Source organism: Elephantulus edwardii, unplaced genomic scaffold, assembly GCF_000299155.1.
Source record: "Elephantulus edwardii isolate Elephantulus edwardi_28Jun2011 unplaced genomic scaffold, EleEdw1.0 scaffold00010, whole genome shotgun sequence".
Lineage (NCBI taxonomy): Eukaryota > Metazoa > Chordata > Mammalia > Macroscelidea > Macroscelididae > Elephantulus > Elephantulus edwardii.
Window position 1 is genome coordinate 188,761 of NW_006399760.1, and position 18,822 is coordinate 207,582.

The 18,822-nt window shown below is 36.8% G+C and overlaps 1 protein-coding gene and 1 pseudogene across 1 annotated transcript in view; one reads left to right on the forward strand and one right to left on the reverse strand.

Annotated features, from left to right (window-relative positions):
• UBXN4 (UBX domain protein 4) overlaps positions 1 to 18,822 on the reverse strand; it is a 50,913-nt gene that overhangs the window by 9,098 nt on the left and 22,993 nt on the right. The window contains exons 3-10 of the mRNA XM_006880733.1: positions 17,279 to 17,307; positions 16,343 to 16,461; positions 15,078 to 15,255; positions 10,654 to 10,747; positions 4,957 to 5,011; positions 4,113 to 4,277; positions 3,472 to 3,599; positions 1,721 to 1,823 (exon numbers count right to left, since the gene is read on the reverse strand). Coding sequence (XP_006880795.1) covers positions 1,721 to 1,823; positions 3,472 to 3,599; positions 4,113 to 4,277; positions 4,957 to 5,011; positions 10,654 to 10,747; positions 15,078 to 15,255; positions 16,343 to 16,461; positions 17,279 to 17,307 — 871 coding nt within the window. The remainder of the gene's footprint in view (positions 1 to 1,720; positions 1,824 to 3,471; positions 3,600 to 4,112; positions 4,278 to 4,956; positions 5,012 to 10,653; positions 10,748 to 15,077; positions 15,256 to 16,342; positions 16,462 to 17,278; positions 17,308 to 18,822) is intronic.
• On the forward strand, positions 11,005 to 11,256 carry LOC102858274 (annotated as a pseudogene).

The window sequence follows — 18,822 nt, forward strand, 5'->3', positions numbered from 1 at the left end:
TTTTAGGTTATAAAGATAAAAATGATCACTGAATTAAAAGATACAGATGTTCCAAAACAACCAATGAACAAACTGAGTAAACTATTAACAGGTATATTTATCTTTGGAGTATAGCTCAGCTATACTAAAATGTCTTTATCTTTTGGCAAACATACTAAATCATTTAGATTACAATTACCCTTTAATAAAAATCTGCACCAGATCAGTTCATTCTCCATATACATAACATCTATCTCAGCATCCTAGTCTTAAGGCATAAATGCTCCAAAGCCAACCTACACCGCACAGAATCCCAGTTTCAGGAATGTACATGTGGCAGTAAGTACCATTACCTTAACAATTCTCAGTTACTTGTAAAATCGCAAAAAGACAACTATTTACTTTTCCAAACTTCACTAACGCTCACTACTTGAGTTACTTACTCATTGATGCTTCCCTCACTATTCTTACTCTAACATAAAAAATACACAAAAACAGAAAATCAGACCACTGTTCTAAGGTGACAATTAGCAGGATGTTCTAAGGTGACAATTAGCAGGAGTGATACAATCAAGTATTTTCTTTTTCCCCTTATATAACTACCCTGTGTGAGAAACACTGAGACACAGGACAGAGCCATACCTTCTAAGAAGTTCCAGGTAGAGATCCCAAGTCAAAAAGACAATGAACAGGCTCGCTGAGCTTGGTTTTACTATAGAATTTTGATTCTTTTTTTTTTTTTTTTTAAACTTGGGTTCTTAAAAGAAGTATTTACACTTGTTTTAAAATGAGCTGTTATCCCAGCTCACCAGTACAGAAAGGCCAGTAGATTTTTAGACACTCTTTTCATGGGAATCCTAAGAAAGGCAACAGACCTCCAGGAGAAGCAATCTGGTATAAGGACAGGACCCCAAAACCAACTCCTTCATCTGAACCTTGAAAGTTTGATACAGGGACAAATGAGAAAACCAGGAGCACATGAAATGTACCTACCTTATAAAGGACACGTGCTGTCCAGAAACCATTTTCAAAAGGAATCAGAGTATAAAAAATAATTGAAATATATTCTTATAAATTAAAATAAGATATAAAATTGCACATCCCATTCAAATTTAGTAAAGACAATATTTAGAAGTAAATTCTTGAAGAAAACCCTCGTTGCCAATAAAAATTAGTAATCTGATAGGTAAGGAAATGGGTATCCTCAAAGTATCCTAAGCAATCTACCAAAAAAAAAGTGACAAGACCAAGAATAATCACATCCTTTTTAGAAGGAACCCTGGTGGTGCAGTGGTTTAAGAGCACAGCAGCTAACCAAATGGTCTCTGGCTGCTCCATGGGAGCAAAGTGTGATCCCCATCTTCTGGAGTAGTTCTATCAGGTGGAATGAATTGATGGGAATAGGTTTGGTTTTTGAGGGAAGAATGGGACAACACTTTTAGATCAGACCTTTGGGAAACCACTTTTCACTTCTGCTGAGTGACCCAAATCAGAGAAAAGTCTGCAGAGCTTAGTGTACAGTATCAGTAAATCTCCATTTCTGTCTCACAGGCAGATACGCTGTGTTCATATGGCACTCATACTTAATGTGAATTCTGTGATACTGCAGAAGTGACTGGGCTTCACTTCTAGAGATAAGTCACAATTTATTCACATTCTTCAAGTTCGGTTTAGAAATTTCCCCCTCCTACATCCTATAACCAATAAATCAGCTTTAGTATGATCCAAGACATAAATTTACTTGTGCAGCAAACTGTCTTGCTTCTTCCAGAGGAGCATCAGAAGGAAACTGGCTTGTGAAGGAAGAACCATCAGGAAGCCGGAACTGAATTCTAGCAATTGCACTAGGGAGAAAAAGGAAAAGTCATTATCTGTACTATATTCTCAAAAAATGTCATTAAAAGTTAAAGAAAATAGAAGTAGAAATGTGTAATAAAAGATCATTTTACCCTTCTCAGATAGCTTATTTTTAAAAAAGAGCTTTATTGAGAAATAATTACTTTTAAACTCAAATGTCACTTTTTTAAAAATGTCACTCTTTTAAACAACTGAGTGGTATTTAGTATATTTAGAGTTGACAGTCATCAACTAACTCTAGAATAAGTTCATCACTTCAGAAACACCCAACAGCTGTCATCCCTTCTCTCCAGTCAGGTTTAATCTCTAGCCTTTTCTTTATTCTGCACTTCTCACACAAATGCAATCATTCAATCATGCAACCTCTTTCTAAGTGGGCTCAGATTCATCAAGTATTCAAGATTCATGAATGTTATATGGTATAGATGGCCATTTTATTTTCTTGCATTATATTCTTTTTATTATAAATTATAGTCTACTATATGGAACATAGCATTTTTTGCCTATCCATTCATCTACAGATGACCTTTGAAAATTTTACCACTTGAATTCATTTTTTCTGGAGACGTGATTTCAATTCTCTAGGACATATACAAAAGAGTGGAATGCTGGGTCATATGAACATTTCATGTTCAACAGTATGAAGAAGTGCAAAATGGTTTTTCAAATCTGACCAACCTAATAAAATAAAAAAAAATTTAAAAAAAAATGGGGAGCTCTGGTGGCCTAGTGGCAAGAAGCTGCACTGCAATCCCAGAGGAGCACGGTTCGAACCCACCAGATGCTCTGCCGGGAAAGGAGGGATAATCCCCTCCTGTACCAGTCAAATCTGATTTGATGGTACACGCACACGCACAAATAATAAAATTTTTAAAAAAATAAAATCTGACCAACAATGTATGAAGAGTCTAATTTATCCTCCACATCTTCACTAACACTTAAAGATTTTTTAAAAATTATTGTAAGAAGTATGAAATATTACTACATGTGGTTTATTAGGTACTTCTCTAATGAACTCTTTTCTTCCAAAGTATTTTATTCCTACTGGAAAATAATTTTTTAAGGTAGCTCTGGTGGCCTAGTGGCAAGAAGCTGCACTGCAATCCCAGAGGCACACAGTTCAAATCCACCAGATGCTCCGCTAGAAAAGGAGGGACAATCTCCTCCTGTACCAGTCAGATCCGAGTTAATGGGACACGCACACAAAATAATAAAATAAATTTAAAAAAAATGTTTAAAAATTATTTTTCTGATTTACAAGCATAATGCTTGTTTGTTATCCTATATGGAAATTTTTTTTTTTTTTCAAAACCCAACCATGCAAGATAATCACTGATAATTTTATATACATGGTTTCTATCTCCTGGAAACACTATTTTAGGCCCTCTTAAAAAGATCTCCTGGAAACACTATTCTACGCCCTCTTAAAAAGTTCTTTTAGTACTACTGTTATACTATACATTCACATTCAATGGCAAATGCTCTGGAGTTCCAGGAGCTCCCAAGTTGGCCACTGTATCCTTCAGAACATACTTAACAGTTAGGGGTGTAGCCAGGGCACACACTTCAGTGTAAAAACCAGCCCACAACACTGTGCTCCTCTGCCACACAGATGTCCATCATGAATTAAAGTACCTCCTTTCTCTTGCATAAGATTCCCTCTTAGCTTCCATTTCTGCCTGTTTGGCCAGCAAGGCAGCTGCTTTGGCGGCTTCTACTTCTTCCTTTGTCTTTGCAAAACGAGCAGCTCTCTCTGCACGATCCTTTAATAGAATTATTAGACTTAATATTTCCATAGTCTAAGTAAATGATCTAGTTTGGTATTTTCAATTTCAGTTTAATCAGAAATATAAATATGCCTGGGATTCCTTAAAGCCACAATTGTACTGTATCATATGCATCATAATGCACAAAACTAAGAGAAATTATTGTAGAAACCATCTTGAGCTTTTATGACATGCCTAAATCCTTTGTCCACCAAAAAATGCTTGTGACTAAAATTCCTAGGTAACCAAATTTTTAGCTTGTATTACAGAGACACCCTGTAAGCTCCCTTTGACTACCCTGATAAAATTTATAATTAAAACAAAAAAGGAATAAAACTGACTTTGAAAAACATTATCTAGGGACTCAATTGTATATGTATCTTAATCTGAGAAACAATTTCTAATAAAAGGAAGCTAAGAACTGGCACTCTTTGAGCCATTTAATTACACTATTTTTACATGTACCATCTTATAATTCGGTAAAATGAGCTTGCACAGAAAAATACTCACCAGTGCAATCTGCTGTTTTATACGCTCTCGAGCTGCCCTATCTTCTGCTTTTTCTCTGTTTCTTTCCTCTAACATTCTTTTTGTTAATTCTTCTTCTTGCTTTCTCTTATAATCCAACATTTCTTTTCCAGTTTTTCTTCTCTCAATCTCCTTTTTAATCTCCCTCTGTATTAAAAAGAAGTGCTAAAACAGCTACAAATAAAATGTGATAGTCTGCCCAGGTACAATTACAAACGCAGAGTAAATACCTAGATACAGTATATCTAGGACAACAAAACTTGTTAAAATGTACATGTCTACAAAAGGAGTTTATTACCAACAATCCCAAAATGATGATGATGTTATTAAAAAATCTTTTTCAGTAGTTTAAGATTATGATGTGACCAGTTGAAAGTTAAAATCAAGAGAATGACACATCCTTGATTTCTAAAATGAATGTTATTGTCTAAAGGCAAGGTAATAATTTAATCAGCTTGAAGAAATAACCTTCCTATAGTAGAAGCTCAAAGTGATCATGCAACTGAGCTTTACAAGGTGAAAGAAAATGAAGAGTGCACTACAACACAGGAAACAAAGTATCTGTTTTTTTATTTAACAAAAAGTAACTTAAAATGTGATCTGTTTCAAATCAAATAATATCAGCTCAATTTCCTTTATTGTTAATGCAAAAGAGGGAGAGATGGACCAATTTATTCTGGGAAATTTTTAAAAAGTATATAACAGTGAAAAAAAGACTTAAGTGTGCAGCACTGAGCCCTGTGTTAACTGCAGCACCATCCCAGGTTCTAGTCTCCCCTTCACTGAGTGAGTGGGTGAGACAACATGAGGTGTGGCACATGTTTACCTGCTCTTCCTCTTTCCTTTTCTCTTCTCTCCTTTCTTCTAGTTTTTTTGTTAGTCTGAGTTAAAAAAAACCAAACATAATTAACTGAGACATATAACATTAACCTCAAACACACTTGGGAGACTTCAGTGCAAAACAATCAAGCAAGTGTAGACACTAACATGTTGCCGCAAATGACGGAAAATGTGTTTCTAAGCACCATCATCAATTTAACAAGTGTGTGGCAACGTGTTAATAGGAATAGTCCCAAGAAATACAAAAACAACATTATCTGCCAGTATCCCAGTACATGGAGATGCATGGGTCACAACTGGAGACCATCCTAAGTACCATACAAACTATTTACTTTTCTTTTCTTTTTTTTTTTTTTTTATGCGTGTACCGTCAAATTGGATCTGACTGGTACAGGAGGCGACTGTTCCTCCTTCTTCAGCAGAGCATCTGGTGGATTTGAACCGTGACAAACTATTTACTTTTAGTTTTGCCTAATTTACCTAATAGCATTTTAAAATACACTAGCTTTTAAACAATTTATAAATCAATTAACTTACAAAATTCTTTTACCCTTACATAATCCACTTGGTACAAAATGCTAAGAGCAAAAAACTTTAGGGATTTTACAGGAACTACTAATAATACCAAAATACATTGATTTAAAATTCTAAGAAGTGAATTAATTAAAAATGTATATAAATACATACAAAATATTTCAGGAACACCCAAAAGCCTAATGGTTCTATAATTAGGAGTTTCATAATGACACAACTCTCTGAATATACTAAAAACCACTGAATTATATATGTTTGTCATGTTAGCCTAAAAGTTGGCTTTTTTTTTAGCCATTATAGTTAGTCCCTTCTGCTCTTCAGTTACCTTGCACATAGCCTAAAAGGGGGCCCTTTTTTAGCCATACAATCAATAATAATAAGTTTTGCCTCATTTACCTAATAGCGTATTACCTATAAGTTAGCTCCTAGTCTTCAGCTACCTTAACTGCAGACACATGGTTATGCAACAGCTTGTAGGATGAGGATAAGAAGAAAAGTGCTTTCTACCCTGGGCGGAAATACTTGAGAGAGATCCTGGTGGCGAGACCCTGGTGATGTGGTAGAGACTGTGGCACTGATGTGGAGAAACTGTGGCAAGATGTAAGCAGAGGAGTCCCAAGATAAAGGCCACAGTTAAAGGATTTTATTGTTCTTGCCTGATGTTCTATCTATCTGCTCTGAGGCAAACCTTGCTGGATGATCTGAATTTGACTGCTGAACTGAAACCAGAGTCTGAACTAAATGAAGAATTGTGCCTTGGGATAAAACCTGGATTTTCCACCTCCACTCTCCAACTTCCTTTCCTAATAAAGTCCACTGTTGATACCACAAGTTTGAGTCAGTAAAGAATAAACAAACCTCCTGCTGCTGCTGTGGGTCTAGAGGCACCATGGGGCTGGGATATGGGTTCTTAACTTTCTTTATGCTCTGGGTTGGTGAGGGGCTGTGTTATTCTTACTCCCTTTGGCCCTTTCAGAGAGATGGTCACGGCCTGGTGACACTCTGTCCCATTTTCCCCACTTTAGACATTTGGTGTCAGAAAGAGTGAGATTCGTTGTTTCAGACTCACAGACCAGGTTTGGTTTTGTGAATGTGGGGCCTGAGATAATATACAGTTAAAATGGTTATTAGTTCTTTCTCCAAAGTGGAGGAGAAAACCTACAAGGTTACTTTTATGTTACTGAAACGGAAAGTTGACAAGCTGCCTTTTGGCCTGAGACAAAGAGTATAAAGATGAATCCTTTGACAGGGAAGTTTTCCCCTTTATATGTCAAGGAACTGAAGAACAAGTTCAAACCTTGAGTTGCTATACTTAATGATGCTTTGGGTAGAATATTAAATGATCCCGGAAGTATTAAAAGATGGGAAAAGTATATAGTCATTGTACCGAAAGGAACTGGCAGACACAAAAGAATTTCATGAAACAACATATAAGCAAAAGCCTATGATGATGAATGAAGAAGCTAGTTTGAAGGAATTGGCAAAAATAAGGCCCTAGAAATTGATGATTTACCAATTGATGTATTTCAACTAACATTGGCTGCCCTAGATGTGCTCACCAAGTTGTGTTTAGAAATCTGGAAGACAACCACTTGGCCAACTGACTGGAAGAGATCTGGAGTGTGGAAATTATCAAACAATATCATTGATATCACATGCAAGCAAGATTCTGCTCAAGATTATCCAAAAATGACTGGAACTGCACATCAACAGAGAACTGCTGTCCAGGCTGGGTTTAGAAGGGGTCATGGTACTAGGGATATTGTAGCTAATGTTAGATGGATCTTGGCTGAAAGGGAGTACCAGAGGACTGTCTGTGTTTCACTGATTATGCAAAGGCGTTTGACTGTGTGGATCACAACAAACTGTGGCTGACTCTGAGAAGAATGGGAATCCTAGAACACTTGATCATTCTAATGAGAAACCTATACTTGGACCAGGAGTCAGTCATCAGAACAGAGCAAGGAAACACTGCATGGTTCAAAACTGGAAAGGGTATACCCCAGGGATGTGTTCTATCTCCATACCTTTTCAATCTATATGCAGAACAGATTTTCTGCGAGGCTGGGCTGTATGAGAAGTGTGGCATCAGAACTGGAGAAAGATTCATCAACAATCATATTATGCAGATAACACAACCCTGCTTGCTGAAACTGAGCAAGACCTGAAGCACTTGCGGCAGAAGGTCAAGAACTGCAGCCTTCTATGGATTGAGGCTCAATATTAAGAAGATAAAGATTCTCACCACTGGGCCAACTGGCAGCATCAGGATGGACGGTGAAGAGAGACTGAGACTGTTAATAGCTTTAGTATGCTTGGCTCCACAGTGAATACTCTCGGCACCAGCAGCCAGGAAATCAAAAGACATATTGCCATGGGAGAGTCTGCTGTTAGGGACCTCTCCAAAGTACTGAAGAGTAACTGTGTGTCTCTGGAGAAGGTGCACCTGATACAGGCTATGGTCTTTGCAATCTCTTGCTATGCATCAGAGAGCTGGACAATGACTAGGGAGGAGAACTGATGCCTTTGAGCTGTGGTGTTGGAGAAGAGTACTGAATATACGATGGACTTCTAGGAAAACAAACATGTTCATCCCAGAACAAAGATTCTCAAGCTTTGTCTGACATACTTTGGACCAAGCCCTGGAGAAGGATGTCATGCTTGGGAGGGTAGAGGGACAGCACAGAAGTGGATGACTCTTTATGAAGTGGATTGATAAGTGACTGGGGTAACAGGGGTAGGTGTGTCAGAGACAGTAAGATTGGCATAGGATGGAGCAGGGTTTAGGGCTGTTGCAAACAGGTTCGCTATGAGTCGCAGGTGACTCGATGGCATATAACAACATCATCATCATAATGTTTATGTTGATGTATACTAAAAATAATGATTAAGATGATTAAGATGTCTGTTAATTTAATGCTAAGATATATTGAAAGATAAATAAGGTTTTTGATAGGCTATATTGTAATTAGAGGGAAAATGTAAGCCAACTGAATATTTATTGGGGTAGTCAAAAAGCGAATAAATTTGTCTTAAAAACAATGCTTACAGTAGCAAAATTTGACAGAGTTTTAGCTTAGCCTAAAAAAGATTAAGCTACACTCAGTACTTTGAAAGTGTTAACAATGAAAACTGACAAGCAGAAAAAGAGGGACTTTTGCAATGAAAGTAAGGCAAGAAAAAGCGGACAAGTATGCTTAACTTGTAGTGAGCACCTGGGTCTATTTGATGAGAGGAAAGACAAAAGATCAAAATTCCCTTTCTAGGACTTTCAAAGTTAAAGGAAGCTGGTGAGTATGCTCAACTCGCGGTGACCACCTGCATCCACGTGATGAGTGGAAGTGGGATATAGGCAGTTAAGGATAACACAGTTGGAGTTTGGACTTACTCCTTCAGCAATGACCACCTAGCATGAGGAATGGATAAATGAAGAAGGGTTACTGGTTTATGGAGTAAGGAGTCCTGGAAATCCCCAATATACTGACTTGGCCCATGTGGGGCTAAAGTCAAGTGAGGGGACCAGCAGGTCTGAAACAGGAAAATTTGTAGACTCACAAGGTGGCAGCTGACACGTAACCGTGGGTGGCTGAGGATGGGGATGAGGACCCAACCAGATGAAGAAAAGATGTTTCATTTTGAGAATTAGTGTTAATTGCTGTGGTTTGATGATTTACTCTGAACGGTAATGGAAGATTCTTTGGAGAAAAAGACATGATTATTTTATCAGAGTACTGGTTTTATAAGATTGGGTAAATTTTAAATTGGCTACCTAAAATGGGAGGGGGGCATTATGACATAAAAAGTAAAGCACATGGCTTACATATTTCCCTAAATAAAGATGATGGTGAGGGGAAGGCTGATCCTTCAGATAATGAGAAGTAATGGCTAAAAGAAGCCAGAGGTTGGGCTGTAGTGTTAGCATAACAGTTGGCCTGAGTCCACCCCACCCAATAAAGCTGTTACTGCTACTTGAGGTATTTCTTCTCCCCTTCCTTTAAGTCTCCAAAACCTTCCCCAAAATTACAGTTTTTATTTCATCGAAGGGCAGTACAAGCAGGAATAGCGTGGTGGGCCTGGCATAAACAAAACAGGGAGAAACTAAAGAGGACGAGCCCCCGAAGCCCGTAGTTCCCTCCTCCTATTCTCATTTTAGGCTGTTTCCTCACCAGTGTGAGAGGATCCATCCAGCTGTCCTCCTCACAGGCCTGGCCCTGCCCTAACTCCTGTAAAGAATGTACAGAACTACAGTGTATTGATTTTCCTAAAATGAAGCTGAGCTTTAGCCATGGGTGAACCCACAGACTCAATGTCAGCAATCATTTTGAACTCTGGTTCCTCAAAGTATCTCTGTGAAAAAGAAAATATCAAGTCTCCAAAAGGTTTCCCATATTTTTAAAACCTTCAAAGAGAAATTTTTCAAACTTCCATGACACTAATGTCTGAAATCAGCATAAAAAATATCCTAATTACTCATTAACTATTCACAGTTCATATTTTGAGATTCATAGTGAAAACACTGATTTGATAATTACCTTATAATAATATTAAGCTAGGAACAAAAGTCAGAAATCTGCAGTTGAGTATTAGAACTAATAAAAATGACACTTAGTACACACCCACTTAGACTTGAGGCTCTGCATACAGTCAAAATCACCTGAAGCCTTTAGCTGCATGTAGCTTTTTATTCTGTGGCAGAGACAGATAAAGGAGTTTCTGTGGTGTAGTTCACAGAGAATTGCACTAATGATCGAAAAGTCAAGTGTTTCTAGCAGCTTGAACCCACGAATCACACTAAGGAAGAAAAAAAAGGACGGTTTCCTCCTGTAACAAGTTTCAGCCTCAGAAACCCAATGGAGGGTCATTGTTGAGCTGGAACCATTTTGAGTGCAGTGAGTTTGAATTCTGAGTTTGACAGAGAGCTATAAGCAGTGGTAACAGATGGAAAGACAAACATACCAAAGCATCAGTGAAAAGGAGGATTCTAGCTGACCAACAGTCATCCCCTCTCAGGGACACAGAAAAGCTTTACTGCCAGGAAATATTACAATACAGAATTTTAAAAGTTCATATGAGTAATTTTATCTTTTATTAAAATAAATGAAGTAATGGAAACATTCTTTTTAACAAAAATGAAAAATGAATAGCAAACCTTTCCACTCTAACGGTGAGGTCCTCTGCAGGCCTTGGACTTAAGCACCCACTAGGCTCAGGAGAAGCAGTGGCGTGATCTGAACATTCTCCTCCTGCATTTAAATTAAATTAAAAGAAGACAGAGGTTTTCATTAATTATTGAAAGATAGAATCTTCTTGGTTTTAACATTTGGTAATAATCTTTTTTCTTAAACATATTTTCCCTAAAAATAAAACTAGAGATAAGAAATGAACCTGGGGGGGAGGGGTGGGCAAAGAGGAAAGTCTGCAACAATGTAAATCCAAAGTGTCTGTAACTTTTCATTAAAATTGAAAAAAAAAAATTTAAGCAGCCGCCACTGAGGCCAACATGAGGACCAGACTTGCTGCCTTCCTCAAGAATGTCTGGCCCAGGAACCAGTGCTGATCATGTCTTTCACCATCACAGGCCTCACTATAATTCTGGCCCTGTTAAGACCCTACACCAAGTATGCCATCATGACCAATGAGGCCATCCCCTACAGCTACCAAGTGCCCTTCCAACATAAGAACATGCCTGACATGCCCAGCCAGTCCCCAGGAACCCCAGGGTCCCAGCCTGGAGTGGCTGAAGAAACTCTGAGCACCATCGATGATGAAGGGCTCCCCACAGCTGCCAATAAAAAGCTGGGGGGGAAAAAAAATTTTTTTTAATGTAAAAAAAATTTTTTTAAAAAGGAGCCTATTTCAATCCTTACCATTCACCACCTCTGCCTTAACCATTAGTCACCTAGCCCTAACAGGTATGCCATTCCTTGGGTTTACGCCAAAGACCTCCTTATTGAAGCCATCAACCTACCCCACATCAATGCCTGAGCCATCATAATTACCTTGGTAGCAACATCAATAAGAGCTATATACAATACACGCATCATCTTCTTCATCCTACTATTACAATCAAGGCACTTTGCCCTAATCCTCATTAATGAAAACAACAGTTTTGTCATTGAACTTAACTCTGTGACTCTCAACCTTAAATTTAAATCATTTTCTGACACCCATAAATTCTCAAATCTACTAGGATACAAGCCTCAAACTAACATCAACCATCCTCGATCTACTAGGATTAGAAAAGATTACTCCCCCCCCAAAAAAGGTTATTCCCAAAAACACCTCCACCATCCAAAAAACAGCATCAACCAATCTTTCTGACCAAAAAGGATTAATCAAACTCTACTTCCTCTCGTTCCTTATTACACTTATTTCAGAAAATCTCCTAATCCTCTAAACCCTGAAGTAATCTCAATAAAAACAAAAATACACTCACTGACTAATTAATATTACTCAACTTCCATAACTACACAAAAATGAAACCCCAATATAATCATCTCAAATCAACCCACTGACCCCACTCTCAATTAAGACATCCTCTACATCACTTAATACAAGCCCCTCAAATACCAAATCAAACTTACCAATTAACCAAACTATGACTGTAGTGTCAAATAATATACCAAACATCACACTTTAATTTTAAAGTTTGGATCTGGATAAAGGAGTGTATGAATGGCAAATGTGATAGTTACATCATTAAGGGCTACCAAGATAAAGGTCAGAGATAAAACAACAACAACAACAAAAGTAAAACCTGTAAGTGGTCAGATAAAAACAGCTGATTCCAGATTAGGGGCAAGGAATGACTGAATGACCATGGACTTCACATCTGAACATTATGAAGAAAACAAATGGAACAGTATCTTTAAAAGTACTGAAATAAAAAATACCTGCCAACCCCAAATTTTCATAAAGCAAGAATATCTTTATATAAAATATGATTAAACAAAGACATTTTCATATAAAACTAAGAAAATGCTTTGCTAATGGAATGGCACAATTAAGAAATGCTAAAAGAAAATATTCAAGCTGAAGTGCAAAGATACTTCAGGAAGAAATGAAGAATTCTGAAAATAACAAATATGCAGGCAAACATATGTGAAAGGTCATGATTCTCTGTAAACCTATATGAATCAGATCCATAACTTAATTTCCTTGTTCTCAATGCACTCAGAATTTAAATGATCTAATGATACAAAATTTCAAAATGACACCAAGGGAACCTGAAAACTATATTCAAACACTTTGCCATGTGTAAATTCAGAAAGCAGCATTAACTTAAAGCTGATGGGAAGTAATAAGACATTAAATTTTAATTCAATATAATTTTTTTCTAAAAACTACAGGTAGGGAAGCTCTGGTGGCCTAGTGGCAAGTTGCACTGCAATCCCAGAGGTACATGGTTTGAATCCACCAGATACTCTACTGGGGAAGGAGGGACAATCTCCTCCTGTACCAGTCAGAGCTGATTTGATGGTACCCACACACAAATAATAAAAAATTAAAAAAAAAAAAAAACCAAACACACCAACAAACTACAGGTATTTAAACAACAGAACAAGTTTCCTAGCAAGATAATGAGCTTCCATCATTAAATATAGTAAATCAAAGGCTTGGTAACTATTTGTCAGAGATGCTAGAGTGCAATCACCCTTCGTATAGTTTTTTTCATTTATCTAATTCAATGCTGCTTTAACAAATCAAAACCAAACCTATTACTAATGAGTCTACTCCAACTCACAGAAACCCCCTGTACTATACACAGTAAAGCCGCTTCACACATTTTTCTTGACTATAATTCCAATAAATCTTCAATGTGAAGTGCTAATTAGGATGAGTTAGCAGTAGTAGAGGAGTACAAGCCATACAAGGGCTATGTTGCTTAAAAATCTCTGGCTGCATCTCCACCACATAATAAACTTTGGTCTTTTTCATGTAATTATGCTTGCAGTCACACCTATTATTTTGCGAAGTTCAATTTTATACTTCTCTTTTAAATTCCAATTAAAATAAATGCCAACACAAATGTGTGCATATAGTTTACAAAAACAATTACAAATTCATTCGTTCACCTGAACCTTTAAAATGTTCTGAGGTAGGCTAAGAAGAGATACATAAAGATGTGGTGTATCATATAACATTCCTGGAGTAACAGTAAAGTTGTAGAAATTACTCATTACCTGTTCTGTACTGTTGACTATTTAGGTGTATTCCTTGAATGCCTCCTATTCTGACCTAAATGATAATCCCTAACTTTTAAATTGAATCAATCTAAGAAAAAATATGAACAATATTTATTTACCAATGGCTTGTATTTTAAAATGAAGTGCAGGAGTTGTCTACTATACCCAACAGGGGACATGGCATTATTATTCACAATGGCCAAAAAAGGCGGAAACAGCCCAAATGTCCATCAATAGATGGACAAATATAGTACATACATAATATGAAGTGTTAATTCAATATGGTGTTATGGATTTATTGTTCAGTATAGCCTTCCGAGACACTGATTTTGACTGCCATGTAGATGGGCAAGAATATGTAAATAGGTAGGGGAGCTCTGGTGGCCTAGTGGCAAGGAGCTGCAACTACAATCCCAGAGGCGCATGGTTCGAATCCACCAGATGCTCTGCAGGGGAAGGAGGGACAATCTCCTCCTGTACCAGTCAGATCTGATTTGACGGTACACACACACAAAAATAATTTAAAAAAAAAAAAGATATTAAAAAAAAAGAATATGTAAATAGGGTGCGATGGCCCATCCACAATGAGAACAGCTAGTCTCACCTCTAAACTGAGCAGATTCAGGGGCAGATTTTTTGAGAATCTCACCATCAGCAAAGCACCAGTAGGGATACAGCAGTACCTCCTTCAAACTGCAGATTCTTGTGCCAGCTAGGCCTACAGAAGCAGTAGCCATGGTTGAAACAAGAAACTGATCATGAAACAGAGCTGACCTTGGGACTTCTATTCCACAGAACCAGAGTTAAGCTAAGAGCCTTTACCAGTGTTTGTTGGAGGACAGCGAGAACCATAACTGGCTGCACCAAAAGCGTAGGCAGAAGCTAAAGTGCCTGTGAGCACATTTTGGAAGTTCCCTTGAGTGATTTTATCTTGCTGCCAACCTGACTTACTGGGCTGTTCATGTTGTTGTTGACAGGGACAATTTCCCACTGTGGAGCTGACAGAGGTCAGATATGGTCGCTCTCAAGCAACCCTTGCTGTCTTAACATTTAGTCATAAAGCTAAACACATGATCTGACAAGAATAAACTCTGAACACACAGAAGGGGATATTGCAAGATCCCTCTTATAAATAGAGCAAACAAAAACAAAGACCAAAGTTTACTAGTGGGAGGGGGTTAGGTGGGGGGGGTGAAATGCAGAGTTACTGCTTTAAGGGACATGGAACTGCTATTAGGAGACTGTGGTCAGCGGTGAACATAGAAATGTAATGAAAGGTCACGGAATTAAATATGTAAAATTGAAAAGGCAAATTCTCAAAACGAATGATGGCATATGTTTTGTTCATATACCTATTTCAGCATAATAAAATACAAAAGAAAAATACCTGTTGTAATATCTGACTTTGCATCAGGAGGAGTGGGTGGGGTCTCACATAATGTGGAATTTCTGGACTGAGAGTTTTCAGAAGTGTTGTTAGTTTCAAATGAAGTGGATGGAGTAGAAACTGAACTCTCTGACTGGCTCCCATTTGCAAATGATGTCTCAACTTTTAGTGAGTGCATCTAGGGAAAAAGAAATTGGAATTAATAGAGAAGAACCTAACCATACCATGACATAGTAATTCAAAATATAAGCTAAATCAATTTATACTCTGCAGTACAGAGAAGTACTAAAATCTCTGCATGTAAACATATAATGCTAAACATAACATTGCATTATTTATATACAAGCAGGTGGGAGCATAAAAAGATTCAAGGACACTGTTGGAGTTTTTTTCATAATCAAATTCAAAGAAACAGTATACACTGTATTAGTTACCAGCCTAACACTCTTTCCATCAGAAATAGATAAAATTAAAAATTACTGGCACTGCAATCCCAGAGGAATGTGGTTTGAATCCAGAACAGATGCTCTGCTGGAGAAGAAGGGGCAATCTCCTCCAGATATGATTTGTTGGTACACACACAAAAAATAGTAAAATTAAAAAAAAAGTTAAAAATTACTGAATGTTAAGGTCCTTAAAATTATGAAGAGTAATACACTGTTTGCATCCTAACAGGACAATTTTTTCCTTTATAATTAAAATACAAGTAGTCTCCAGTTACAAATGTCTGGTTTATGTACAACTGCTCCTATAATCCCAAACCAACCCCATAAAGCCTATTAAAAATTCAAGGTACATACAATGGCTCATAATCACAAAAGGGTGATACAAAGAAAAACATTATTATGTTAAAGCTGTTTTAATATATCTATAGACATTTAATTTTTTATGAAAAATACACCATATACAAAGACAAGTTTGGCTTATATACAAGTAGCTTATTGTCAAAGCTGTCTTATCTACAAATTTCACTTAAATACTAAGTTAAAAATGAAACTATTCAGAATCTAGGAACTGCTTATGATGATGTATATTATGGACTTGTGGCGAGAAAGCAAAGAGAGATTTAAAAGCAGAAGTATTAGGCACAGACACCTCTAACTTCAAAGGACTGTTTTCAAAACCAGTCCAATAGTATTATTGACTTCTTCAGTTTCACAATACAGCAAGTTCCTAAAAATAAAGAAAGCCCCAAAATATTACAATATTAAACATCTAACATTTTTCCCCATGTTTATGCAAAGAAGAGTTCCATTCCTTCTCACCTGCTGAACTTTGTGAATTCTAGTAACAAGTTCATCAGCAGAAACACTTCCTGCTATTACTTCCAAGGGAATTCCACTGTCTCCAATAAAGAAACTGGATGGGACACATACTACAGGATCTGTATAGTTGAATTAAGTCTTAACAATTCACATGAAACAGAGGTAATTTTATGAAACACTATTGAAAGCAAAACAAATTTGAAGAATCTGTTCTCGAAAACAATGTGTTCATTCAAATTTTATAAATAAACTAGTATTAAGAAAAAGTCAACTTGGGGAGGGAAAAGGGAGAGGCGATAAAATGTGCAACAATGAATAAATAAAAATCTAACTTTTCTGTAAACTTGTTAAAAATCACAAAATAAAAAATGTTATTAAAAATTTTACAGTATCATAATCTAAGGCATTTAAGAAATAAATCCATCTATCATTATACATGGAGAGTGGTGACTTATGACATGATTTCTTTCTATAGCACATGTGAGCATACAATAATCCACTGTATCTCCATACACCACAATTCCTTCTAACTCTATTGTGCTACCAGCTGCCCATTGCCAGCTACTCTTGTTAGCTACTACTAACATTCAAAGAGAGCTCTGGTGGTTAGTGTTAAAGAATTACACTACGCATGCAAAGATATGTAGTTCAAATCCACCAGCTGCTCTAGGAGAAAGAAGGACAATCTCCTATGTGATTAAATACCTCTGAAAACCTGCTAGTGGGTCAGCTGCTTCCCATTCCATGGTACACAACAACAGAACTAACATTCAAACCAATCTCCTCTACAAGGCTTTTCAGGTATTCACAATTAAAAAAACTGTTTCCATTTACTACAATATAACACCTCAAATCTTTTTAAATGTCACAAATTAATCAAAGAAAGGCAAATCTTCTACTAAAATGTATTTAAAATAATTTTTTTTAAAAGGATACAGATTTGTGAAAATTGTAGGCAGGCTTCACTGTAAAGACAAAACCAAACACAAAGTGAGATCAATGCCAAGTATTTCCCAAAAGATAAATTGGTTGTGTAAGAATGTACTGCATAAAAAAAAAAAAAAGTACTGCATCAATAAAAAATATTTCTCACAAAGTACCTTTTCAGTCATCAATTCTTATTTCATTGAGAACTTTTTAGCTTGTTTTATTATTTTCAGATTAAAAAATTTTTCTTGCACCCTACAAATTCATATTTTGACCTAAATGATAGAAAGTTCATATTAACTGCTACAGTGCCGCCTCTGCAGCAAGTGTACCTCAATATAATGTATTACCCTGTAAAAGTTAGAAATATCAATTACCCATATAAGGGACAATTTAACACTCTTAATAATACAGAATTTGAAATAACCTAAATATCTAAGAATAACAACCAACTAATTATGCAATAATAACTAAATATGGTACTGATAACCTTTCTATCAGTACCATAGAGATCAATAAACATAGTTCAACAAATTATTTTGAGCAAGGTTATATATGTGCCCTAATTTCATCCATGTTACACAGTATTTCACAAATTCTTTCATCTTTTAGTAATGAATACTTCATTGTGGGTATATACCACACTATTTCATCATTCATCTACTGATAGGCACCTTCGCTTGTTTCCAAATCTTTGCTATTACAAATAATGCTGCAATCAACATAGATTTATGTCATTTTGTGTTGTAGCTCATCTCTTTCATATATATACCTACTATATATAAGGATTTAATTTGTAGGAAGTCACAATTGTTTATTTTTGGTTGTACATTTTCAGTTATATTTGATAGTTTATTTGTGCTATAAATTAAGGCTCCTAAATCTGCCCCAATTTTTTCTTTGGTGACCTTTGTACACCAAGGTCCTTGGTCCACCTTGAGTTGGTTTTGTATCTGGTGTGAAGTATCAGTCTTGTTTCAATGGCCTACAAATATCCAACTATTTGAGAAAGAGGCTGTCATTTCCTCACTAAATGGAGTTCATATCTATGTCAGAAAATCTGTCCATGGGTGGATGGGGTTATTTCTGAGTTATCAATTCTATTCCGGTGGTTACATATAGTTACATACATACAGTACCAAGCTGTCTGACTGCTGTGGCTGTGTAGCAGGTTTTCAGATCAGGAAGTGGGAGGCCTCCTACTACACTGTTTTTCTTCTTTAGCATGTTTGCTCACTGAGGTTGTTTTCCTTTCGGTATCAAGTTGTAGCTGTTTTTATGTGCCATTGAATCGCTTGCGACTCATAGCAACTCTACGCACAAGAGCCCTAAACGCCGTTCTATCCTGTGCCAACCTTGCTGTCTCAAACACACTCATTCCCACCACTCCACTCAGAATCGATACATCTCATCAAAGGTCTTCCTCTCCTGCCCCGTCCCCTCCACTCTCCCAAAGACCAGTCCCTCCTTGCAACATGCCCAAAGTATGTCAGACAAAGCTTCAGAATCCTTGACTCCAAGGAGCATTCTGGCTTCACCCTCTCCAGGACAAA